The 26280-nt window shown below is 44.2% G+C and overlaps 1 protein-coding gene across 4 annotated transcripts in view; it reads left to right on the top strand.

Moving 5' to 3' along the window:
• Positions 1 to 26280, top strand: part of si:ch73-103b11.2 (trichohyalin) — a 299632-nt gene that overhangs the window by 40561 nt on the left and 232791 nt on the right. For all 4 annotated transcript variants that reach the window (XM_060922770.1, XM_060922768.1, XM_060922767.1 and 1 more), the window contains exons 3-4: positions 409 to 486; positions 21899 to 21964. In XM_060922770.1, the coding sequence (XP_060778753.1) occupies positions 409 to 486; positions 21899 to 21964 (144 nt within the window). The remainder of the gene's footprint in view (positions 1 to 408; positions 487 to 21898; positions 21965 to 26280) is intronic.

Here is a 26280-nt window from a genome sequence, read left to right as displayed (position 1 = left end):
CACACACACACACACACTTCTTATAAACATGTCAAAAGCTGCCAGTTTAGACTCAACAACAAACATTCTTTACATTTTACATAAAACTATTATTAAAATTATCATTAGCTAAAGTTTTAAATGTTTGAATTTTATTAAGTGATTCGTAATATATTTAGTGCAAACTAACTGAGAGTTAGCATTGAATTAGCTTTACCTAAAATACCAACTTAATAAACAAATCGATAATTATCGTCTTTAAGAATAAAACAGTCATCATGATTCTTGTGAAAGTGTCAACAACTAAAGTCACGGCATTAATGAATTAAAGAGGCACAATCCTGAGGAAACTTTTAAAGAAACATTTAGTGAAAATCAATTCCTCTTCACACATCCTGTGTGTGTGTGTGTGTGTTTCCCCCCTTTCAGGCTAACCCTATATATGGAGGATGGCTGCTCCTCGCACCTGAAGGAACAAACTTTGACAACCCGTTACACCGGTCTCGAGTAAGTGTGTGTGTGTGTTTGTCTTGTGTACTTCTAATTCCCAGGGTAGGCTCTGTTTTTGACAGAACACTTTCTCTCTGTCTCTCACTCACTCACTCACTCACTCACTCTCTCTCTCTCTCTCACACACACACACACACACACACACACACACACAGGCCAAGACTAAGTTAGTGAGAAATGGGGGATTAATCCCGAACACCCGCCACACCCTGGTTTTCCTCTCAGTGTGTGATGTTTTAGGTAAAAGGTTTTGTCAGTACAGATCACTACGCACTAACAAACAAGCCACACTGTTTTGGGCTTTTACATACAGGCTGCTATATTAGCGCCCTCTTCAGGACAGGTGGGTAACTACATTTAGCTCAGGACCTGCTGTGGTGGAGTGTGGGGCAGATTTCCTCTTCTATTCGTGATATAATTCTGAACAGTGGTGAGTTTTATACGTTTAATGAAGGTGTGTTCAAAACAGAAGGGTGTTGCCTTGCTGCGTCGCTGCTGAAATCGACAGGTGTCTCAGAAGGCAGGACTTTCCACTGACGGAATCTTCGAAGAACATTCATTTCGAAGGACCTTTTCGGATCGTGTTTATGGCAACGTGTGATGTCGGCACGCCATGTAACTAAACTTGTTGGTTTTAAGCAACTTAGGTAGCTAACGTTAGTTAGTTGACGAGGAGATGCCTCACAAATCCATTCATCCATTATCTGTAGCCGCTTTATCCTGTTCTACAGGGTCGCAGGCGAGCTGGAGCCTATCCCAGCTGACTACGGGCGAAAGGCGGGGTTCACCCTGGACAAGTCGCCAGGTCATCACAGGGCTGACACATAGACACAGACAACCATTCACACTCACATTCACACCTACGGTCAATTTAGAGTCACCAGTTAACCTAACCTGCATGTCTTTGGACTGTGGGGGAAACCGGAGCACCCGGAGGAAACCCACGCGGACACGGGGAGAACATGCAAACTCCACACAGAAAGGCCCTCGCCGGCCACGGGGCTCGAACCCAGACCTTCTTGCTGTGAGGCGACAGTGTTAGCCACTACACCACCGTGCCGCCTGCCTCACAAATCATATCAGACAAATTTCTGGTTACAGTCACCAGGTTGTAAGATTGTACAAGAATGTAGTCAAGACCATCTAAACCGAGACCAAGTCAAGACCAAAGCAGGATGAGACTGAGTCAAGACCAGGACCAGACCAGTGTGTGTGCAGGGGTGGGGGAGGGTGACAGCCGTTAACAGGAAGAAACATTTTAAATTAGCAATAAGTCACATTATTGGCCGCATTTGAAGCAGGAAGTTTTACATCCAATCACAGTAATGATGTTTACAAATAAATCAGACAATGCACAGGTAATTTAGCGACATCCCCACAGTGGTGGTCTTGAAATAAAACCCGGAGTCCTCTATATCTGAGACCGAGGCAAGACCGAGTGAAAATGCGGTCGATTCCGAGACAAGACCGGGACCTTCAAAAAGTCTCAAGTACCACAACACTGGTACTGTGTGTTTATTTCTTGAAAGATTTTTGAAAAAAGTTATGCAGGGGAAAGAGTTACATTTGTACGAGTTTGCTTTTCTACAAAGCTTCATCCACAATTATTTTAGTCCATTGTTTGAAGGAGTTTCCGCACAGATTTATGGGTAATAAGCAGCAGCGAGGATACATCTATGTTAGCCTTCAACTGGAGGAGTTTGAACACAGACAGGAAACGAGATCAATTTCAAACGGTCGTTGATGCCTCGCCGTCATGTTAAGCTGTGTTCACACATATACCGGTACGATAGTGGTGTAACTGTATCGATACAAAGTATATCGGTACAGTTTCGTGCATCTGTCCACACTAGCGAGAAATGTTTGTGGTTTTCTTTCACAGTAGTTGAAATGCGCGTGCGCGAAATGTTTCCGTGGTTACCGAGTAACTTCCTTCCGAGAATATGGCGGATGAAACAGCGTGTGTGTGCTTTTTGTTGTCAGTGTACAGTCTGTATCTCTGGTGGTCATTTATTCAGTCGAATCGTATAAAACGCGCGAGGCAGTTGAGAAAGAAACAAACGAATCTCCGTTCTTCACTATAGGGGTGTTCACACGGCAACTTTTACTCCGGTGTAGCACCGGGGCTGCCCCGGTAGAGCGTTCACACGGTACAAAGTTATACCGGTGTAGCCCCTGAAAGCTGCTTAAACCGGTGCAAATCTAACCCTGCTCGGGAGGTGGTTTAAGAAATTTACTCCGGAGTAAATGCTAGTTTGCGGGGCAGCACCGATATAAAATGGGACGTCTGAACGCTACAGGGGTAGACCCGCTACGCGTGAGGAGAGTTGATTACATACGGGCATTGCATAACTTGCATCCTGGTATTTTGCGCTTCCAAAATGGCGAATATCAACAACAGAACTGCGTGTCTTCCAGTGTTGCCAGATTTGGCAGTTTTAAGTGCATTTTGACGGATTTGAACATATTTTGGGATGGAAAACGTCAGCAATATCTGGCAACACTGGTGTCTTCATCCACGTTGTTTTCCCAGCGCTTGGTGATGCCATGACAACCGGGAAAAAGAAGTACATTTTCACGCATGCGCATATTTCATTTCCGCATTATTACTATCGGAAATGATAGTAATAATGATAGGAAATGATAGTAATAAAAGGAAATATCAAAACTTTATTACTATCAAAGGAAATGATAGTAATAAAGTTTTTGCTACTATAACACGGTCGCAGAAACTGCCGTGTGACCGCAAGTGGGGCTGCACCGGTGCTAACACGCTTCTCTCTAGTAAGCAGGGTTGTGACGTGTGAACGCTGCGCAAAATTTACACCGGTGTAAGATATATTGCAACAAAATACATCGGTGCAGCATCGATGCAAATATGTGCCGTGTGAACACCCTATATTTTATTCAGTGAAGACATCGATTGAGGTGTGTGACTTTGCGCATTATATTTGTATCGATACAGAGCCGCTTCATCTGTCCACACTACAGCGAAGCGCTACAGTACCAATACTGTACCGGTACGAAACCCATACATTTGTGGGTTTCGTACCAATACAGTTATACCGCTACAGTACCGGTATAGTCGCTAGTGTGGACAGGTGTTGCGGTACGAAAGTAGTTTCGTATCGGTACAAAATCCCTAGTGTGGACAGGGTATTAGACACCTCTTTTACAGTTTTTTTCGATTGCTAAGACACGTTTCTTGAAAGCTGCTCTCCTTTTCTCTAAACTGTGAACACAAAACCCAGTTTTCAAGCTACATTCACAAAACCTCAGACTCTTCTTGCAAAACCAAACTTTCACCTCAAAACAGTTCAATCTGGGCTCAAAACTGAACTATGTTGTCAAATCGTGCCCCGAGTCAATCAAAATTAAAAACACTACTGAGCAGTCACTAAACACGACATAGAAAAATAGAAAACACAATGCTCAGGACATGAAGCTGGAGAAATAAATGTTTATTGTTCACTGTAGGCTAAATGCATGTTGCAAAACAAAAAAACTGCATTTAGCACTTGTACAAAAAGACAAAAAACAGAAATCTTGTTTTTACAAGTGCTACATGTAAATGCACAAGCAGAAATCTTGTGCATTTGCCACTTGTGTACAGTAAGCCCGTGTAAAAATAAAGTACAAAAATATACAAATAAGTGCATTACTCAGCCACAGCATCACGTCTCCGTACTGGTCAGGCCACAGGACTTCATCCACATCACAGGCCACATTTTGTCTGGCCAGGCGACGGGGGAAAAAACCCCTGGCATGCCGTATCCAGGCTTGGCATGCCTCCACACCTATGTCACCACAGGCAAGTTCCATGGCTTGCAGGAGATTTACCCTGGTGTAAGGTTGGCGTTCATATACCTGCCACCGCCATGAGGAGAAGAATTCCTCAATGGGGTTTAGGAAAGGGGAGTACGGTGGAAGGCAAAGATTGATAAAACCTTGGTTCGTATTGAACCACTCTCTAACCCGGAGGGCTCTGTGAAAACTCACATTGTCCCAAACAACAACATAGATGGGATGCTCATCCTGCTGCCCTAACAGAGCATCTCGCATGTGATTGAGGAAAATGAGGAGCTGGTGAGTGTTGTAGGGCCCCAGGTTGGCATGATGGTGGACAACCCCATGATTGCTGATGGCAGCACATAATGTGACATTGACACCAACAATGGCCCGATGGCCAATCACATTACAGCCTCTCCTTCTCCTTTTGGTGAGATTAAACCCAGCTTCATCCATGTAGATGTATTCATGGGGTCTTTCCATTGCATCCAGTTGAAAAACCCTCTGTAGAAATAGATATAGTTTTGTAAGTGATACAGAAAGTGATTTAGGCCACTACAGTAAATCACTACTTAGAGTAATCAACACTGAATGTGTCTGGATATATACCAACCTGTACATACTGGAATCTTTGCTCTTTGACTCTGTCGGAGTTGCGATCAAAGGGCACTCTGTACAGCTGTTTCATGCGCAGTCTGTTGCGCTTGAGGACACGATCAACAGTAGAGAGGCTGACACTGTTGATACCCTCAAAATTTACATGGTCCTCAATGATCTTCTGCTCAATTTCACTCAGTTTAACAGCGTTGTTCTTACAGACCATATCAACAATTAGGGTCTCTTGGTGTGGGGAGAACATACCCGTCCTCCCACCCCCATGTGGCAGTCTTTCAATTCTACAAAAAGAGAACATGCAGTTACAAAAACTATACATGGAATACTAGGCCTACAGACAGTTAGACCAACCCTCCATTACAATACTACAGTACATTGGTACAGTGATGGACTGAAACATATATTTACTTAAAGTATACTGTGGTACAGTATGTAGTATGTCATACAGTAATTGCTGTCAACATTTACATACTGTACTATAATGTCAAAAAAGATAATTACCTGTTCTCTTCTCAAATGGCCCTTTTCCACTACCCTTTTTCAGCTCGCTTCAGCTCACTTCAGCCCGACACGGCTCGCGTTTCGACTACCAAAAAACAGCACGACTCAGCTCACTTCAGCCCTGCTTAGCCCCTAAAACTCGCACCGTTTTGGAGTGGGGCTGAAGCGAGCCAAACCGTGCCGAGTGAGGCTGGGGGCGTGAGCAGACACTCCCCTGTGCACTGATTGGTGAGGAGGAGTGTCCTCACATGCCCACACACGCCCCGCGAGCGCGCTGGGATCTGTAAACACCGCAAACCCGGAAGAAGAATAATTACGAATTGCGAGAATTTCTGAAGCCTTATGCGCCTCGTCTCATCTATACGCTCTTGCCAGTATCTGTTGGCGTTGTCGGTGACAACAAGCCACAGCACCAAGACCAGCAACACTAACGACTCCATGTCCTCCATGTTTATTGTTTACTATCCGGGTCGTGAGACTACCGCTTAAAAGATCACTGAATCAGTGAAGAGCATCGTGGACGAGTTCGTGGAGCGCAAGGCTCGTCGTATGCCCTTCAAATAATGCGCGCAGTAGGCTATTGATGTTTTATTATGAGCCATGTACAGTATGTCGCCGAATGTTTTTTTGTTTGAGTTACATGTTCGTTTGAAGGACTTAATGTACAAAATAACATAGTTGCACCCCGTAGTGTTGAAATTGGTAAACACAGTGCATTCAGTGAGGTTTGCACCGCCCTCCTTTTATTTCTGACTCTTCCTGTCACCGTTGCAACCTCTGAGCGCTCATTCGTATGCCCTTCAAATCATGTGCGCAGTATAGGCTATTGATGTTTTATTATGAGCCATGTACAGTATCCTAATGTTTTTTGTTTCTGAGTTACATGTTCGTTTGAAGGACTTGATGTACTAAATAACATAGTTGCACCCGGTAGTGTTGAAATTGGTAAACACCGCAGTTGCGGACATTTTGTAGCCTAAAATGATGTTATGATAAGCTTTAATAAAGTGCCCGGTCATTTGCCCCGCCCCCGGCCCGGCTCTGACTTGTTCCGCCACTGTCACTGATGTCACTGTTTGCGCTGCTTAACGACATCACGTGACGTCCACCCACTTTCGCTAACTCCACCCAATGTGTCCACCCACTTCCAGCCAGCACGGTTCAGCGCGGTTGTAGTCGAAATGCAACTCCAACAGCCCCGCTCAGCTCGACTCAGCTCGACTCAGCACGGCACGGCTCAGCCGCGTTTGTAGTGGAAAAGCAGCATAAGTCTTCGGATTATGGTGGACACAGTGAATCTACTGATGTTTGGTTGTACCCTTCCTCCAGCCTCCCTCATGCTCATACCATGGACAAGAACATGGTCAATCACAGTAGCTCTGATTTCATCAGATATTACTGTTCTTTATCTTCACTGACCACCTCGACCTCCTCTCACACAAACTCCTCCTCTCAGATTTCTATCCATTGTAGGGCCTCACAAACCAGTGCTCTCTGAACTGGCTTACATGTTCCTCACATCATTAGCCAAATGTGTGATCAGTTTTGAGTTGTTGTGTTCAAGTGGTGACACCTGTGCTTTAATTGTGTTTGACTTTTGCGACCTGTGCTCACCATTATGCAGCACGGGTGCGTCACAATGAAAATGTGTTGGCAAGTTGTGTCTCAACAGGTGAAAAGTGCTTATGGTTTTGCCAAAAGAGTGATTGATTCAATCAGTGGGTTCAGGCAACTGAGCATTTGGTTCAGACAATAGGGTTTAGTGTTTTAGCAATTGAGAAAAACTGTAAACAGGTGGCGTGATTAATGCACAGGGGTTGAAATAAAAAAAGCCAGCAGTATAAATTCAGCTCATAACTGATAATCAGATGCTGGACTTCCCAAAACAGATTAATATCAGTGGGCGGAGTTTGTTGCTCTCTTCACTGTCAGTAGCTTGAATAAAAATGAAGCTGAGTCACACGTCAGTGTGGATGGACTGAGGACTCACACTGCGTTTTTCTGGGGGAGGTTTTCCTTGCCGCCGTCGCCGCGGGCTTGCTCATTGGGGATAGATTAGGGATCAGATTAGCTCATGTCTTGGGTCCTTCAGATTCTGTAAAACTGCTTTGGAACAATGTCTGTTGTTAAAAGCGCTGTACAAACAAACTTGACTTGCATTCCGTTTACCTCGGCATTCGGAAAACCAACACCAGTCATTAGCACAGTTCGAGCCATTGTTAGCAGGACTGGTTATAATAGCATCACATTATGTGGTATTTTGATGCCGTAGCAACACGTCCACAGAGAGACGCTGGACAATACTGAGTGGAGCAGTGATTTAATGACACACCAATAAGACAGAAGTGTGAGTAAACAGGACATTTCTAAAGCTTTTATACTGTTGATGCGCAGAGCAGCCATCTTGGATCTTGGAAATCTGACTTCAGGGGGCGTTCCAGTTCACATTTCCTACTGGGAATCTCGGAAATCTGGCTTCAGGGGGTGTTCCAGTTCACGTTTCTGAATGAAATCAGGATGAAACACTGCAGCACTGAGAGCTGAGATTCTCTGAGAGCTTTCAGTTCAGTAGAAACTTGGAGTGTTGCCAACTTTTTTTTTGAAAACCAAACCTGAACAATTAACCTGATTCTCATATAACACACACACACACACACACACACACACACACGATTCCTGAGTGCTGAGTTGGAGATTGTAGGTCACACAATAGAATCAGGTGGCAGTGAGTGTAGTGTGTGTAGAAATAGTGTTTTATTTTTACAAAATTCAAATTCGAATTTACGATTGAAGCAAAGGGATCATTCAACTTAAAGATTAACTTTACTCTTACAGTACGCTACCTTAGTATTCTTACATTTCTGTACTGTGCTGAATTAGTGCAGTACTTTCGTACATTGACGTTTCTGTACTGTGCTGAATTAGTGTGGTACCTTAGTACCCTTGCATTTCTGTACTGCGCTGGATTAGTACGGTACCTTAGTACTCTGTCGTTTCTGTACCGTGCTGAATTAGTGTGGTATGTTAGTACACTTATGTTTCTGTACTGTACCGAATTAGTACAGTACCTGAGTACTTTGACATTTCTGTACTGCACTAAATTAGTGCGGTACCTTAGCACCCTTGTGTTTATGTACTGCGCTGAATTAGTGTGGTACCTTAGTACACTGACGTTTCTGTACTGTGCTGAATTAGTGCGGTACCTTAGCACCCTTGTGTTTATGTACTGCGCTGAATTAGTGCGGTACTTTCGTACACTGACGTTTCTGTACTGTGCTGAATTAGTGTGGTACCTTAGTACCCTTGCGTTTCTGTACTGTGCCCGATTAGTACGGTACCTTAGTACTCTGTCGTTTCTGTACTGTGCTGAATTAGTGCAGAATGTTAGTACACTTATGTTTCTGTACTGTACCGAATTAGTACAGTACCTGAGTACTTTGACATTTCTGTACTGCACTAAATTAGTGCGGTACCTTAGCACCCTTGTGTTTATGTACTGCGCTGAAGTAGTGTGGTACCTTAGTACACTGATGTTTCTGTACTGTGCTGATTAGTGCGGTACTTTCGTACACTGATGTTTCTGTACTGTGCTGAATTAGTGTGGTACCTTAGTACCCTTGCGTTTCTGTACTGCACCAGATTAGTACGGTACTTTAGTACACTGACGTTTCTGTACTGTGCTGAATTAGTGCGGTATGTTAGTACACTTATGTTTCTGTACTGTACCGAATTAGTATAGTACCCAAGTACTCTGACATTTCTGTACTGCGCCAAATTAGTACTGTACTTTAGTACACTTGTGTTTCTGTCTTGCGCCAAATAAGTATGGTACCTGAGTATTCTTACGTTTCTGTACTGTGCCAAGTTAGTACCGTACCTTAGTACTCGTATGTTTCTGTACCGTGCCAAATTAGTGCAGCACTATAGTAATCTGATGTTTCTGTACTGTGATCAATTAGTGTGGGATCTTAGTACTACTACTTTTCTGTACTGTGCCGAATTAGTATGGTACCTTAGTACTCTTATGTTTCTGTAACAAACCGAATTAAGTACCTGAGTACTCTAACGTTTATGTACTGCGCCAAATTAGTACCTGTAGTATGTTCCTGAGGGGGGGTGGAATACTGAAGCACGGCTGTCGCAGCGGGGGCGTGGTCAAGTGTCGGTCTGTGAATGGAGGGCGGAGTCAGGGAAGGTAAGTGGCAGAATCACTGCACCTGATGGGACTTAACCTGTGTTTGTGTGTCTTCCCCAGTGACCGCGCCCTATAAGAGGAGAGGGAGAGCAGAGGAAGGGAGCTCTCTCCAACCTGGACACTGTGTGTGTGTGTGTGTGTGTGTGTGTGTGTGTGTGTGTGGGCGAGTGAAATAAGACGCTGAAAAGCGCAATAAAAGTTTTTGTGAGAACTTAGTTCTGGCCTGCTGTGCTTCTGTGCTCCACCCACCTTCGACTATTTCTACAGTGGTGCCGTTGCTGCTCCGGGGTGCGCCCCACACGTTGGAAGATGGCACGAGCTGTAGCGCTTTTTATTTCAGAGTTGTTCCAGCAACAGATCTGAGCAGCAGAATGAGTGGAAGAGGAAAGACCGGCAAGGCTAGAGCCAAGGCCAAGAGTTGTTTATCCAGAGCCAGACTCCAGTTTCCCGTGGGCCGTGTCCACAGGCTCCTGCATAAAGGTAACTATGCTGAATGCGTCGGTGCCGGCGCTCCAGTTTATCTGGCCGCCGTGCTGGAGTACCTGACTGCTGAGATCCTGGAGTTGGCCGGTAACGCCACTCGTGACAACAAGAAGACACACAAACACAGGTTAATTCCCATCAGGTGCAGTGATTCTGCCACTTACCTTCCCTGACTCCGCCCTCCATTCACAGACCTACGCTTGACCACGCCCACGCTGCCACAACAGCAAGCAGAAGATGATGTTCTTACACACTTATTTTTGTAAACTTGCATTGCTTTTCAGCTTTTAATCACTCGTACAGATAAACGTGCACACTCAGTTGTGTTCTGGTCAGGAGAGCTCCCCTTCTCTTTGTTCTCTCCCTCCTTTTCTATCCTCCACCATTACTGCAACAAACACAGACAACATTAATCGACAACAGGTGCATTGACTTTGCCACTCATCTTCCCCAGCCCCACCCTCCATTCACAAACTGATGCTTGGTCCCCCACACAGTGCAGCTTTTACCTTAGTGAAAGCCTGTTGGCATTGCTCTGTCCACTGGACTGGATCTGGTGCTCCCATTTTCGTGAGATAAGTCAGTGGGCTGATGCCATCCAAATAATTAGGTATGAACCTACAATAGTAGCCAGCCAGCCCCAGGAACTGTCTCACCCCTTTTTGGTCTTGGGCCTCTGGCAGGCTGCAATTGCTGCAGTCTTGTCAATTTGGGGACGCGCTTGCCCATGACCCAAGTGAAAACCCAGATACCATACTTCCACCCACCCAGTTGCACACTTTCAGGTTAGCTGTGAGGCCCGCACGCTTCAGCGACTCTAGAATGGCCCTAAGGTGTTCAAGGTGCCATGGCCAATCATTGCTGTAAACAATAAGGTCATTGAGGTAAGCCGCCACGTAGGCAGGGTGGGGGTGGTGGATCTTGTTCATGAGCCGCTGGAACATAGTGGGAGCCCCAAATAACCCAAAAGGACGCATGACAGATTGGTGTAATCCAAACGGTGTGGAAAAGGCCTTTTTCTCTTGGGATAGAAGAGTCAAGGGGATCTGCCAATATCCCTTCGTCAAATCCAGTGTCGAATAAAAGCGATCAGCACCAAACCGATCAAGCAACTCATCAATGTGAGGCATTGGGTATGCGTCAAATTTAGACACCGCATTGACTTTTCTGTAGTCCACACAGAACCGCACTGACCTGTTGGCCTTGGGAACCAGGACCACCACCGGGCTGCTCCAGTCACTGTGGGACTCCTCGATTATGCCCATTACAAGTATGGCATTGATTTTATCCCAAACCACCTTTTTTTTGTGTTCGGGTAAGCGGTAAGGGCGGCTGTGCACCACCACTACTGGGGGCGTTTCATTGTGGTGCTGTATGAGGTGGGTGCAGCTGGGACGGGGCGAGAACATGTTGGAAAATTCTTTTTGCAACTTGAGAACCTCTGAGAGTTGGGCCGGTGAGAGGTGGTCTCCACAAGGGAGCAGAGCGGTTTGAGTCATGACTTTTGTTTTTCCTTCCGGCTCCAGCTCCGCCTTTTCTGGAACTACTGATACCAATGCCACAGGGACCCCCTTGTTCCAACGTTTTAACAGGTGGTATATTTGCAGTGCCCCACCCCTATCCGTTTACATCACCTCATAGTCGATGTCCCCGACTCACCGTGTGACCTCGAAGGGCCCTTGCCATTTGGCTACTAATTTGGAGCTCGACGCGGGCAGTAACACCAGTACGGCATCGCGGCAGCTGTGCTGGCGGTGTGGGACTAGTTTTTGTGCGCCTTTTGGTGGGACTGTGGCTACCACACCATTGGAATGACACCTCTATTTGGTGGTCTTCCTTCCTTCCTTCCTTCCTTCCTTCCTTATTACTGTAAAGCAGGGGTGAGCAATTATTTTTTTCCATGGGGCCACATGAGAAACAGAAAATTTTGTGGAGGGCTGGACCAAAAGGCTGAACTAAATTCTGCATAATATTAATTGTATTTCTTTATATAAAGCAATAAATAACATTGTTTTTACAAGCTGCTAAGACTGGTAAGAGTATGGAAAAAATGAGGTTGCCTTACAAAAAAATGCCATTTATTCAATCAAATTTCCCAAAACAATGGTTAACAAAATGTGAACGTTTGCACCATTTTTTTCAGTCACATTCACCCCAAAACACAATAAAGACATCACAATATTGTCTTTTTACTCCAAATATCAAACAAGATATATCATATTATAATAATGATGCCCACATTTGTAGTCTAATCACCTCATTTGGTGTTTTTCAGTTTTTTATTTGTTCAGTGAGAGAAATCTAGTCTCTGTTGGTCTTTAACGAGTGCATCAGAGTCAGGTTGAACGTCTGAGGTGGAGATGCGAAGCACAGCTGACAGATGATCAGTCCATTTGGTGTAGGTATCAGATCTACAGATCGGTTCGGGCTCTGGCGCCTGCTGGTGACGTCACACTATCTGACTGGCTGGACCGTTTGAAGGATGACGTACAAGTTTGTGGTTGGTCTGGACAAATTACGGAAGTAGTTATCGCGGGATTAGGTTTCGTGGGATTTCATGTCATGTTCATGTCGCGTGCATTGCGTTTTTGTTGAACACAACTTCAAAATAAAAGCAATGCACATTCAGTCCATGCATGAGGTAAAATTAGAAAATATGTTTATTTTGTAATTTCTAATTAACCTTACGCGGGCCGGTCAGAATGAACCAAAGGGCTGGATGCGGCCCGCGGGCCATAAAATGCCCAGGTCTGCTGTAAAGTGTCCTTGGGTTTTGAGAAAGGGGCTATATAAATTGAACTTTATTATTATTATTATTATTATTATTATTACTTTGTCTCCCGGGGTGAACTGTCTAAGGCACGCGCCCGTCATACAGTCGGGCTCGTCGTTCTTGTGCCTGCTGTAAATTCTCCTGGGTTAAGTGCGTGAAGGTGTAGAGCTTTGTGCGCAGGTTGATAATGTATTGAATTTTGTTTTTACTAGGTGAAGGTTCCTCCTTCCAATTTCCCCACAGCACGTCCAAAATTCCACGAGGCTTACGCCCATATAATAATTCGAATGGTGAAAATCCTGTGGAGGCTTGCGGGACCTCTCTTACTGTGAATAACAGGGGCTCGAGCCATTTATTCCGATCACGTGCATCTTCACTTACAAACTTCCAAATTAAACTTTTAAGAGTCTGATTGAATCGTTCCACTAAGCCATCTGTTTGTGGGTGATGGATGCTGGTGCAGATAGATTTAATCCCCAGTAACCCATACAGTTTGCGCAGTGTGCATGACATAAACGTAGTCCCTTGGACAATCAGGATTTCTTTTGGAATCCCAACCCGGGAGATAACACAGAAGAGCGCTTCTGCAATACCGCATGCTGAAATATTGTGGAGAGGCACTGCTTCCGGATATTGCGTTGCATAGTCCACCAGAACTTAAATAAAGTGATATCCTTGTGCTGACTGATCTCATTGCCAATTCTTTTGAAGGGGGTCTTGATTAGAGGGAGAGGGCACAAAGGCACTTTTGGTGTGGCCGCGGGATTTACTAATTGGCATTTGCAGCACGCCACACACCACTGGCGGACATCCCCGGGAATCCCTGGCCAGTAGAACCAGACCATTATTCAGGCTAGTGTTTTACCCTGTCCTGTGTCCAGCCATGGGATTAAAGTGAGCCGCATGGAACACGAGTTCCTTACGATTAACAATTGGGTTAACTGTTTGCTGGTTTGAGTGTTCTGCGTCACTTGATACAGCCTGTCCTTAATAATAGCGAAATACGGAAAGGAGGGTGTCATATTTGGCTGGAGAGTTTGACCATCGATTCCTCTCACTTGGTCAGACACATTACACAGAGTCTCATCTTGTGACTGCTGTAACAGGAAATCCTCGAGGGAATCCCCAAGACAGGGAGGAGGGGCGGGCTGCTTCTCACTCCTCGTATCACCCTGATGCAGTGCTGACATAGACTGCTCTGTGACAGCTTCCCCAGTCAATGCGACACTGGGATACCCCCGTGATGTATTATCGGAGGACCCACCCCCTACTATACTGTGGGTTGGCCTAGTGGTTAGCATGTCCACCTCTCAATTGGGAGATCGCGAGTTGTACTTGCGGTTGGGTCATGCCAAAGACCATCATAAAACTAGTACCTACTGCTGTCTGGCAAGGCACGCTGCAATACAGATGCGAGTGGGGAAGTCAAACTCTTGCAGTTACCAGTGGACTAGCCCCACTTTAACCCTAGGACTATCAAACCGGAGATCGGCACTGCACCCATACACCTCAAAGAGCTGGTTATTACTGGGACGGGAGACTGCCTGGGAAGACCAGATTCTGGCATGAGAGGAACTTTGACTTTTTGCACCCCCTGCTATGTGTTCAATTAAGCCTCTGAACCCTGGCCAATCAGTCCCACAGCCGGAATCCACCAACGCATAATATGTATTCCTTTGAACACTTACCGGTATACAATATGCTCTGGCCCGATCGGGGGCTGTCTCTGGCACGTCAGGGATCCGGACCAGAGCTCCCACCTCCATTGCGGAGCATTGACTCTGGAGATGCCCCGGCTCCCTGCAGTGCCAGCATACCGGCCCAGGCTTCCCCTCTGCACTGGTGTTATGGGTGTCACTGACGTTGGGGGGAGAAGACACAGACACAGAAGGGGAAGATGGGAGGACACCATGGGTGCGATGGGCTGGCTGGGGGGGGCTGGGTCACACCTCTGCAGTGGGGGAACGGGGCGGGGACGGGAAGAGGAGGAGGAGGGGAAGGAGAGAGAAAAAGAGAACAAGCGATACATCCGCCTGCTGTTGGAACTGCCACCAGCTGGTCCTCTGCCAACTGGATGGCTGGATTCAGCGATGCCAGACGATGACACTGGACCCACGCCACCATTCCTTCCGGAAGTCGTTCAGTGAACTGCTCCAGTGTCACCAGGTTGATGATCCCCTCGGTGTTGCGGTCGTCCACCCTCAGCCACCGCTGGCAGGCATCCAAGTGCTGTTGGCTGAATGCAAATGGCCGGCTCACCTCCTCCAATGTCAGCGTTGTTCCAGGGAGTGGCTAACGCACTGCAGGATGGCTCGCTTCAGGTCTGCGTATACGAGCTGGCTGTCGATGGGGAGCTGCTGCGTGGCGAGCTGCACCTCGCCAGTCAGTAGCGGAAGTAGATGCGCCGCACGCCGCTCGACTGGCCACCCCCATGCTTCAGCCGCTTGCTTAAAGAGCAATATAAAGGCTTCCGGATTGTCATGCGGCCCCATCTTTGTGAGGGTAATGTGGGGAGGGTTCACTGCGGTGGCGGTCGAGGACCCTGCCGACGTGAGCAGTTGCCGGAACGCCTGTCAATCTTCCTGCTGGGCCAGCAGCAAGGCTTCGAAGTGTTGTTCTTGCTCCTTTTGGAGGGCGATCAGCACTTGGCGCTGGTTCTGCTGGGCGGTATTGAGGGCATGGATGAGATCCTTGAATGGAGAGGACTCCATGTGGTGGTTCCTGTCAGTACTCCCAGCTTTTGGCACCACTGTAGCATGTTCCTGATGTGGATGGAGTACTGAAGCATGGTAGGCAGGAGATGGTGTTCACACACACTTTTATTTTTGTAAACTTGCGTTGCTTTTCAGCTTTAATCACTCGTACAGATACACGCACACACACAGAGTTGTGTTCTGGTCAGGAGAGTTCCCTTCCCTTTGCTCTGTCCCTCCTTTTCTATCCTCAACTGCAACACACACACACACACACACACACACACACACACACACACACACACACAACATTAATCGACAACAGGTGTATTGACTTTGCCACTCACCTTCCCTGGCCCTGCCCTCCATTCACAAACTGATGTTTGGCCACGCTCCCACTGTCACAGTACCATACCTTTGTACACTTGTGTTTGTGTACTGCGCTAAATTAGCACGGTGCCTTAGTACCCATATGTTTCTGTACTACACTGTATTAGTGTGGTACCTTAGTACTTTTACATTTCTGTACTGTGCTGAATTAGCATGGTACCTTAGTACTCTTATGTTTCTCTTCTGCACTGACAGTATGGTAAGTTAGTACTCTTACCTTTTTGTACTGCACTGTATTAGTGCAGTACTTTAGTACTCTTACATTTCTTTACTGCACCAAATTAGTATGGAACCTTTAGTACTCTTATATTTCTCTTCTGCGCTGACAGTATGGTAAGTTAGTACTCTTACATTTCTGTACTGTCTCAAATTAGTACGGTACTTTAGTACTCTTACGTTTCTGTACTGCACCAACTTAGTATGGTAAGTGAGTACTCTTACATTTCTGTACTGTCCCGAATTAGTACAGTACTTTAGTACTCTTACGTTTCTGTACTGTGCTGACTTAGTACAGTACCTTAGTAGTCTTTTGTTTCTGTACTGTGCCAAATCAGTGCAGTACCTTAGTACTCTTACATTTCTGTACTACGCTGAATTAGTATGGTACCTTAGTACTTTGATGTTTCTGTACTGCATTTTATTAATACGGTACCTTAGTATTCTTACATTTCTCTACTGTGTCAAATTAGTACAGTACCTTTCTGTACTGTGCTGAATTAGTGTGGTACCTTAGTACTCTTACATTTCTCTCCTGCGCTCCTTCAGTACACCGTGGTCTGGACGGCTTCAATGTTTCTCGGAGAGAGTGATAGACTATTTATATTCCTGAGTGGGTTTGTGATAGAGAGACTTTATCTCTGGTGTGTGTGTGTGTGTGTGTGTGTGTGTGTGGGAGGTGAGGGGGTGGTGAACAGCTGAGTCATGCTTCAGCTTTAGGTCCTGAGAACCAGAGAATGAGGAGCCAAGGGGGGCAGAGAGAGAGAGAGAGAGAGAGAGAGTGTGTGTGTGTGTGTGTGTGTGTGTGTGTGTGTCTGAGAGAGAGAGAGAGAGAGAGAGTGAGTGTGTGTGTGTGTCTGAGAGAGAGAGAGAGAGAGTGAGTGTGTGTGTGTGTCTGAGAGAGAGAGAGAGAGAGAGAGAGAGAGTGTGTGTGTGAATGTGTGAGAGTGAGAGAGTCTCATCTTGTTAACGCTGGAAATCACAAATTGACAAATGATGGGAAAAACTCCAACACTAACGAGAATAAGGCGCTCACCTCAGGAACCCTGGATCCTCAGTGCACTTCAGTAGTGCACTTCAGTAGTGTACATCAGTCATGCAATTCAGTAGTACAATTCAAAAGTGCATTTCAGTAGTGCACTTCAGTAGTGTACATCAGTCATGCACTTCAGTAGTACAATTCAAAAGTGCATTTCAGTAGGACAATTCAATAGTGCACTTTAGTAGTACACTTCAATATTACAATTCCATAGTGCACTTAAGTAGTGTACATCAGTCATGCATTTCAGTAGTGCACTTTTGTAGCGCACTTCAATAGTGCACTTTAGTCATACAATTCAAAAGTGCACTTCAGTAGTGCACTTCAACAGTGCACTTTAGTAGTACAATTCAATAGTGCACTTCAGTAGTGCACTTCGGTATTTCAATTCCATAGTGCACTTTAGTAGTACACTTCAGTCGTGCACTTCAGTAGTTCACTTCAGTCATACAATTCAATAGTGCACTCCAATAGTGCATTTCAGTAGTGTACATCAGTCATGAACTTCAGTAGTACAATTCAGTAGTGCACTTCAGTAATACACTTCAGTTGTGCACTTTAGTAGTACAATTTAATAGTGCATTTCAGTAGTTCACTTCTCCTGGAGTACGCTATAGCACTTTCTGATTACACTCTTAACAGAAAGCCTTTATACAGTTCCCTAAATTTACCTGCTCAGAATATTTCTTTCACTATCCTTGTGAGTACCTTGCTTATATGTTAGTACACCCCTGAGGATGCTGCGTCAGTAGAATGTTCTAGTAGACGGCCTTGGTGCTGTTTTACTGCATTACCCGTAGGTCGCGTTAACCGACAATTGTCCATCATTGATGGATTTTTTTTTAGCTATGACGGAAAAATCTGAAGGCCGTCGGTCATTTTGACGGATGTTTACCGTTACCATTACCAATAACAATAATAGCCTAATAATAACAATAATAAAACATAATGAAACGTATAATTGAAATGATTGGCAAGTTGTGGCAGAGTTTTCTTACATACAGTATACATAGTCTTCACTGCCGTCACTTTCAATCTGAGCCGACGTTGCGGCGTCTTGATGTTCAGTGCATCGGCTGCTCATGTATACACTGCAGCCACTGCGCAAGGCTGTTCCGCCCATCGCGCTCCTCACCGCGCTCTCACTTTTCTAACCACTAGCACAGTGAGATGGATTAATGTTTCCCTTCTCTGCAGAAGACACATCATTTTTGCTATTAAAAAAAGAGATGCATTGGGTTGTTTGTGTCGTTTCCCTGCCTGTACAATAGCGCTCATTTAGGATAGCTGTTTTCTTGTTTTTAAAATGAAACAAATGCCGATTTATTGTATTCTTCCCCAGCAAGCTTAGGAACATCACTGCTCGAATATCTGCTAAACTATCATTTTAATGAGAGCACGGGTAGACAAACTAACATTTAAACATAACTTCGTTTTATTTAAGACCTTCCGTGTCAGGTTCCAGGCTCCGCCGAGCCGAGCCGAGCCGAGCCGCGGGGTGCAGCTGCGCCACTGGTGCAGAAAGACGGCATGCTGCAGGATTTCCTCCCTATGAAGAGAGTACTAGCAGGGTCGGGAAATCCAACTTTCAGAGGCTCTTGCCGGCTTCTGATCACTTCCCTGGGAGAAATGTTTCCCGACTTCAGAACTTTGGCTGAAGTGGCGCTGGTTATTCCAGTCTCCAGTGTCGCAGCAGAGCGCGGGTTCAGCCTTCAGAATAAAATTAAAACGTCAATGAGAAGTCGTCTGTCCGAGGCAAAGACGCAAAATTTAATGACAATTGCCTCGGCAGCAGTCTCCATTGACGACTTTGATTATGCACAAGCGAGCTCCCAATTTAAATCCATGCGGGCCAGAAGGAAGGTTTGAGCTCACGCAAACAGGTCAGATTAGATTGTCACTTAAATCGTTGTAGTGGACTGTTCATATTTTAACTGCAACTGTCTTGCTCTGTTGTAAAATAACATTGTTCATATGCCCGTTAAGGCACAACAGCTGCAATGTTTTTAGCGGAGGGAAAATGGGTTCACAAGTGACCGAACGTCAGAATCTCTGTTCATCTTTTTGCATCATAAATACATAAATAAATTATTAAATAATACAAGCTTGTTCTGTGAATTAATTTTTAAATGAAAATGAGTCCATGAAAACACAAGTTATTAAATATATAGCATTTATAGCCTATATACATTGTCATTTAAAAGTTAAAATAAAATGACAGATAATAATGGACAATGACGGAATTTCTACCACCCTGTCTGTCAAAATGACGGACAATGAAAAAGTCTAACGTAACCACTGATTACCATAAAACAGCGTTTGAGTGTATAATGTTTAGTACTTTGTTCGTATTTTAGTGTATTTCCTGAGCTTGTTGCTTTCATAGAATGATCTAATGCTTGAGTACACTAACTTTAGTACTCCAGGATGCACCATTTAGTGCATCACCTTCCCTTGTTAGATTGGTCTAGTACTTCACACTTAGCGTCACTGTTTTATTGAGGTACTTTTAGCAGAATTCTTTAGGACACTTCCTTCAGTACCGGAGTGCTAGTGTTAGTGCACCATGTGCCTACGTTCCACATAGAACTCCATTACCTGTCCCTCAGTACACCGTGTTAGTCGAGTTCCACACAGGACACATCGCGCTCGTCGAGTTCCACACAGGACACCATTTCCTGGACCTCAGAAATGTTTTCTCTCTCACATACAGTAGTGCTTGAAAGTTTGTGAACCCTTTAGAATTTTCTATATTTCTGTATAAATATGACCTAAAACATCATCAGATTTTCACACAAGTCCTAAAAGTAGATAAAGAGAACCCAGTTAAACAAATGAGACAAAAATATTATACTTGGTCATTTATTTATTGAGGAAAATGATCCAATATTAGATTAGATTAGATAAAACTTTATTGATCCCTTTGGGAGGGTTCCCTCAGGGAAATTAAGAATTATTACATATCTGTGAGTGGCAAAAGTATGTGAACCTCTAGGATTAGCAGTTAATTTGAAGGTGAAATTAGAGTCAGGTGTTTTCAATCAATGGGATGACAATCAGGTGTGAGTGGGCACCCTGTTTTATTTAAAGAACAGGGATCTATCAAAGTCTGATCTTCACAACACGTTTGTGGAAGTGTATCATGGCATGAACAAAGGAGATTTCTGAGGACCTCAGAAAAAGCGTTGTTGATGCTCATCAGGCTGGAAAAGGTTACAAAACCATCTCTAAAGAGTTTGGACTCCACCAATCCACAGTCAGACAGATTGTGTACAAATGGAGGAAATTCAAGACCATTGTTACCCTCCCCAGGAGTGGTCGACCAACAAAGATCACTCCAAGAGCAAGGTGTGTAATAGTCTGCGAGGTCACAAAGGACCCCAGGGTAACTTCTAAGCAACTGAAGGCCTCTCTCACATTGCCTAATGTTCATGAGTCCACCATCAGGAGAACACTGAACAACAATGGTGTGCATGGCAGGGTTGCAAGGAGAAAGCCACTGCTCTCCAAAAAGAACATTGCTGCTCATCTGCAGTTTGCTAAAGATCATGTGGACAAGCTAGAAGGCTATTGGAAAAATGTTTTGCGAATGGATGAGATGAAAATAGAACTTTTTGGTTTAAATGAGAAGCGTTATGTTTGGAGAAAGGAAAACACTGCATTCCAGCATAAGAACCTTATCCCATCTGTGAAACATGGTGGTGGTAGTATCATGGTTTGGGCCTGTTTTGCTGCATCTGGGCCAGGACGGCTTGCCATCATTGATGGAACAATGAATTCTGAATTATACCAGCGAATTCTAAAGGAAAATGTCAGGACATCTGTCCATGAACTGAATCTCAAGAGAAGGTGGGTCATGCAGCAAGACAACGACCCTAAGCACACAAGTCGTTCTACCAAAGAATGGTTAAAGAAGAATAAAAGTGAATGTTTTGGAATGGCCAAGTCAAAGTCCTGACCTTAATCCAATGGAAATGTTGTGGAAGGACCTGAAGCGAGCAGTTCATGTGAGGAAACCCACCAACATCCCAGAGTTGAAGCTGTTCTGTACAGAGGAACGGGCTAAAATTCCTCCAAGCCGGTGTGCAGGACTGATCAACAGTTACCGCAAACGTTTAGTTGCAGTTATTGCTGCACAAGGGGGTCACACCAGATACTGAACGCAAAGGTTCACATACTTTTGCCACTCACAGATATGTAATATTGGATCATTTTCCTCAATAAATAAATGACCAAGTATAATATTTTTGTCTCATTTGTTTAACTGGGTTCTCTTTATCTACTTTTAGGACTTGTGTGAAAATCTGATGATGTTTTAGGTCATATTTATGCAGAAATATAGAAAATTCTAAAGGGTTCACAAACTTTCAAGCACCACTGTATAGACAGCAGTGGAACTAATATACTGGTTAATTTAACGAGCTGGCTCTGACATTCCTAACTAACACAGTTCGCTCCAGTCGGAGTGTTTCCTCAGCTACACCACGTGCTTCCTCATCTCCCCGACGGTCCCTGAGCTGTCACTCAGCCTGTAGCGTTAGTGATCAGTGTTAGTTAGTTAGCTGGTTAATGTTTAACAGGTTAACTAAGTTTACTTCATTAGCAATGTCAGTGTGACACTGAACAGCATGGACCTGAGGATGTGTACGGTTTAACATGTTTCACACACACACACACACACACACACACACTGATCGATTATGTGTGTTTTTCAGAAATGGCAAAGACGATTCTTCCTTCTCTATGAACATGGACTCTTGCGCTATGCTCTTGATGAGATGGTGAGTAAGAGCGTGTGTGTGTGTGTGTGTGTGTGTGTGCCTCTGAAGGTCTGAAGTTTTTGTGTGTAAACAGTAGAAGTTCAGGTACAACTCAGTCCTACAGTCTGTTTCTGTCACATTCTCTCTCTCTCACACACACACACACACACACACACACACACAGAGTCAGTAGTGTGGTGTGTACACCCCAGTATCTCCATCACCACCTGCTGATTTCAGTAAGTTTTTACTCGACACCTTTAGAAACCTCAGAAATCTTACAGAGTTTATAAATTTATTAGCGTGATTAATTTAAAGAGGCTAACTCAAACCTGCGTTTCGAAAGCACGTAACTGCCACTTTGTTCGCTCTCTATGCAGCAAAACCTCCACACGCTCACAGTTAGTGATCCCTTCGAAACTCCTCTCCAACGTTTTGCTCATCTCTGGGTCCTGCATGGAAGCTTTGAACATGAAATTCCTCCTCTTTTCTTTCTTTTGCAGCCGTGAACGATACGGTCGAGGTTGGCTCTGGTCCGTGACGATGGAACAATCGTACAAAAACGTAATGGATCAGTCGGAATATCTTCAATTTCACGTTACGGTTTACGATTTGTGGCCTTGGGTGTATGGCTTTAATAAACTAGTAACTCTAACTTTAATAACTTTACCAAACCTGAGCTAATAGTTTTGCTCAATGAGCTTTAGCGATTTTAAATTTACCAAATTAATTTCAGTAACTTGCTGAAAGTACTTTCACTGAATTTATGAACCGTGTTTAGTCACCTAAATGATGTTTCAAAGCTGCAAGCAAAATAAATGTTGTAATTTTAAAAACAAGATTCTGTAACTTCAGCTAACTGGCTTCGTAACTTTAGGAATTTTACACAACTGGTGATAGTAACTCGGAACCACAGGACCCGCCCCCTACTGTAACCCTAACTATGTAATAGGTGAGAGGCCGCTGGCTACTGAAACGGAGCTCGGCACCGCCCGATGTGCCTTGATGGCACGGGAAGGAAGGTTATAGTAACTTTAGGAATTTTACAAAAGTGGTTGTAGTAACTAGAAACATTAAGAAGATGTTTATTTGGTAAATTTAGTGACATTGTTAACTTAAGAAGCTAGCTTTAATAACTTAATAACAAAGCAGATTTAGTGTCTTTACCACACTGGCTTTAATAACATAATAATGAATACTAAAGAGTAATGTTTCTGTAATTTCAGTAACTTTATTAACTTTGCAAACTAGCTTTAATAACTTTTATTAACTTTACAAAGATGTTTATTGTAATGTTAGAAATATAATTAACTTTAGTAAACTGGTTTTTATAGCGTTAGTCACTTTACCCAGCTGACTTTAGTAAATCCTGTCAATTTTGTAATCTTACAGACTTTACTAACTTTAACTCCGCGAGCTGGCTTTAATAACTGGAGTAAGTTTCCTAACTTCGCAGCCTGATAAACAATCATTTTAGTAACTTTAACCAGCTGTTTGTTTGTAAATAACTTTAGTAACGTTTCCTCAACTGGCTTTAGTAACTTTTAATTTTAGTAACTTTAGATGAATGGGGTTCGTTATATTGCAGGTCAGGTTTCACTTCACTGTTGTTTCAACTTCACTCACTCGTGTTTAGTTTATATGCAGTAGTGCTAAGTGTGTGTGTGTGTGTGTGTGTGTGTGTGTGTGTATGGGTGTGTGAGACAGAGTGAGTGACTGTACAGTGTGTACATATTTGCTGTGTGATATGACCAATGTTGGGCAGCACACTACTGACCTTTAACCACACACACACACACACACACACACACACACACACACACACACACACACACACACACACACACAGTGCCCCACAGTTTGAATGCACATATTTATTTCATTCCAACATTTCTGACACACCGTGTTAATTGTTTTAGTTGTGTTTAATGACACCCGATCCTGAAGCGCTTGAGTCCGACCCGCAGCTCGGCGCTGATCCGACATCAGATCCGATTAAACAAACACACCTCAGTCCTACACTCACACTTCACATCTGCTGAACTGTCTCTCAGATTTCCTTCCATGTTTTGGCGCTCAGTTATTGTTGTGGTTGTGCTTGGTGGATTTGACTGTGTGTGTGTGTGTGTGTGTGTGTGTGTGTGTGTGTGTGTGTGTGTGTGTGTGTTATTTTTAGCTGTGTGGTTGTGTGTAAATAGAGATTTCAGAGTTGGACTCAGACTGAGAACTTACTGTCCAGAGATTCAACTCTTTGCATTCTCAGAATATCTACACACACACACACACACACACACACACGGTTACACCAACGTTTTGTGTATTTAAATGCAGTTCTGTCCTCCTTCGCCTCCTTTCCCCAGCAGCAGCGTCCGGTGCAGTGTGTTTCAGGTTGTTTCTGTCTCCAGGATTTTTTTTTAGTAAGAAAGTAAAATATTAAAAAATAAATATATTACGTTCATTATGTCTTCTTCTTAAATCAAAATAATTAGTTTTCTTTTGTTTCAGACATGTAAAAGTTTTTTCCTTTACCTGACATGTTTCGACGGTGTAACTTGCGTCTTCATCAGAGGGTCACCCGGATGTTGGTGTGTGACGTGCCTTTATAATCAGCTGATGATCAATCATAACCGACCCCACAGAACGCGCAACAGAAGAACAACACATACGGCAAGCTCTGATCACATGTCAATATCCACCATGGGCCATACACAAAGGCGCACAACAAGTGAAAACAAAAGAAAAGACACAGACGAAAAAAGGAAGAAAACAGACAACCCAAAAACAGGAAAGCAAAGCAGTAGTGACTCTACCGTATGTCAGAGGAGTTACAGAACAAATCCAAAGAGCCATGAAAAAACACAACATACAACCACCCGTGAAACCACACACCAAACTGCGACAGCTACTAGTTCACCCTAAGGACAAAATCAACCAACACAGTAAATGTAATGTCATATATGAAATACCATGCCTGTCATGCAATAAAACCTACATTGGGGAGACAGGAAGGAGTTTTAGCATACGAAAAAAGGAACATAAAAAGGAATGTGAAAAAGAAACAGAACAGAGACAAACAAGAGCAAAAAAAGAAAAAGCTATGCAAGAGAACCTGAAATCAGCAATAACGGACCACTGCAGAAGGGAAAATCATATAATGGACTGGGACAATGCTCAGATCATACAGCAAGAGAACAACAGATACCACCGTTGGATCAAGGAGTCAATAGAAATCAGAAAGCGTAGCCCAAGAACAATAAACAGGGATGAGGGGGCGTACGTGCTCTCCCACACCTGGAGCGCCGTCCTGAGGGGGCAACACTGACAGCGGGAGGCGGGACCGACCTGTCAATATTGACAGGGAGGCCACACCTCCATAACATCAGCTGATTACAAAAGCACGTCACACACCAACATCCGGGTGACCCTCTGATGAAGACGGAAGTTACACCGTCGAAACATGTCAGAGGTAAAGGAAAAAAGCTTTTACATGTCTGAAACAAAAGAAAACGAATTATTTTGTTTTAAAGTAAAATATTTGTGCCCTTGGTGTCTTTCACTAAAACGGTTCCCTAAAATATCCATAAGTCTCTTCTGCCACAGTAGTCCGTTACACCTGTAACCCGAAGCGGCTCTGAATTTCACTGTAATTTCAGTTCACTGTAATATTCAATAAATAAAATATTCCTTCATCAGTTCAAGGTCAAAGCCAATGTGTTTTTAAACAGATCACAAGCTTGGGATTCACCCTGCGAGCTGCCTGCTGCGGAGTCGCGTCCCCGAGTCTCGGCTGAGTTACTCACAAAATCTTACTCGTCTGTGTGATGTAATATTGGGGAGGAAAAATAATTTCAGATTTACATCAAGTTTAATCCCGATCTGCATGCAGCTCTGCGTCCGTCTGCACGCACATCACTCCTGCCTTTATTCCTCGTGAACTCGTCGCTGTACCGATATCAAACACGTATCAGGAGGAAGCGCAGAACCGGAGCTCTGTCGTGATACGAGTCACATTTATACAGCGCTTGTACACACTGAGGTAATTACGTTATAAAACCACATCAATATCTTTACTCACTTCTTCACCCCTTTTCGCTCTCCTGAGTCTCACCTGAATAAGTCTCAAAGTCTGGATCACTTCACAACCTCCCACACATCACGGGTAAACAGCACAGCTTACCCTTTCTCGAGATCCGGGCGGGTTCTCTGTGCGTTAAAGCATCGTTGAGTGATCTGGCTTTGAATCACCGCAAATAAAACGATGACCTTTATTTCAGTTAAACACGAAACACATACACTCACCGGTCACTTTATTAGGAACACCCCACCTGCTGCGGTTT

The sequence above is a fragment of the Neoarius graeffei genome, chromosome 5, assembly GCF_027579695.1.
Source record: "Neoarius graeffei isolate fNeoGra1 chromosome 5, fNeoGra1.pri, whole genome shotgun sequence".
In the NCBI taxonomy this organism is placed as follows: domain Eukaryota; kingdom Metazoa; phylum Chordata; class Actinopteri; order Siluriformes; family Ariidae; genus Neoarius; species Neoarius graeffei.
Note: the sequence above shows the minus strand (reverse complement) of the source record. Positions and strands in the feature narration are given on the sequence as shown.